General features: G+C 50.1%; 1 protein-coding gene across 1 annotated transcript in view; it reads left to right on the top strand.

Annotated features, from left to right (window-relative positions):
* The first annotated feature begins 458 nt into the window (after window positions 1-458).
* The window catches only part of SKIDA1 (SKI/DACH domain containing 1), a 2514-nt gene continuing 1912 nt past the window's right edge, over window positions 459-1060 (top strand). Inside the window, exon 1 of the mRNA XM_026039384.1 lies at window positions 459-1046. Coding sequence (XP_025895169.1) covers window positions 459-1046 — 588 coding nt within the window. The remainder of the gene's footprint in view (window positions 1047-1060) is intronic.

The following is a 1060-nucleotide window of genomic DNA, read 5'->3' as shown; positions in this document are numbered from 1 at the left end:
GGTGTCTCCGGACGAGCTCACTTCACTCTGTCATTTTATTTGTAGCTAAAGCAGCGGCGGGAATAGCAGCTGCATTTCTTTTCTCTTCCTCCCTTCACATTCCATTATCATAGTTTCCAATGGAAAAGCAGGGAATGAAAGGGAACAGGTACTGATCTTCTGCAGCAACTTAGAGAAACACTTTGGCAAAGCTGATTTTTAAGATATATATTGATTGTAGCCTCACGGTATTTTTTAAATTATTTTTATTTTTTTAAATTTTGTCTAAAGTTTGGCAATCCATTCACCAGGAATAACAGCCTTTGTTATATTTTATTAGCAGGATGCCTTGAGACAAATACAGCATCTGGCTGAGGATTGTGTGTGTGTGGCTTTTTCCTTTTTTTTTTTTTTTTTTCTTCATTTTTTTTTCTTCCCTCTCTCTGTCTGCAAATGCTGGGAATAATTTAATTCACGAAATGGGAGACCTGAAGTCGGGTTTTGAAGAGGTGGATGGCGTGAGGCTCGGCTACCTCATCATTAAAGGAAAGCAAATGTTTGCACTCTCCCAGGTTTTTACCGACCTGCTCAAAAACATCCCGAGAACTACCGTGCACAAGCGAATGGATCATTTAAAAGTAAAAAAGCATCACTGCGACCTGGAGGAGTTGAGGAAACTCAAAGCCATCAACTCCATCGCCTTCCACGCCGCCAAATGCACGCTCATCTCCAGAGAGGACGTGGAAGCGCTGTACACCTCCTGCAAAACCGAGCGGGTGCTCAAGACCAAGCGGCGGAAGATCGGCCGGGCGCTGGCGGCGAGCGAGCTGCGGCCGGAGCGCGCGCCCGCCGACCCCTTCCGCGGCTTTTGGAAGGAGCACAAACTTTGGCTGGGTTTGAATGACTCTCCGCGGGCCCTGCTGCCAATCAGGAGGAAAGCGTGGCGGCCGGGGGCCGCGGCCCTGCTGCCGGCCTCTCATCTACCTCACATTTTTAGTAAATACACTGGCCGCGGCTACGCGGAGCCCGCGCGGGCGCCGCGCAAACCCCCCGCCGACTATGAGACGGCGCCCGCGGGGGG

This window comes from Nothoprocta perdicaria, unplaced genomic scaffold (genome assembly GCF_003342845.1).
Source record: "Nothoprocta perdicaria isolate Ctin4 unplaced genomic scaffold, notPer1 scaffold_23, whole genome shotgun sequence".
Classification (NCBI taxonomy): Eukaryota; Metazoa; Chordata; class Aves; order Tinamiformes; family Tinamidae; genus Nothoprocta; species Nothoprocta perdicaria.
Note: the sequence above shows the minus strand (reverse complement) of the source record. Positions and strands in the feature narration are given on the sequence as shown.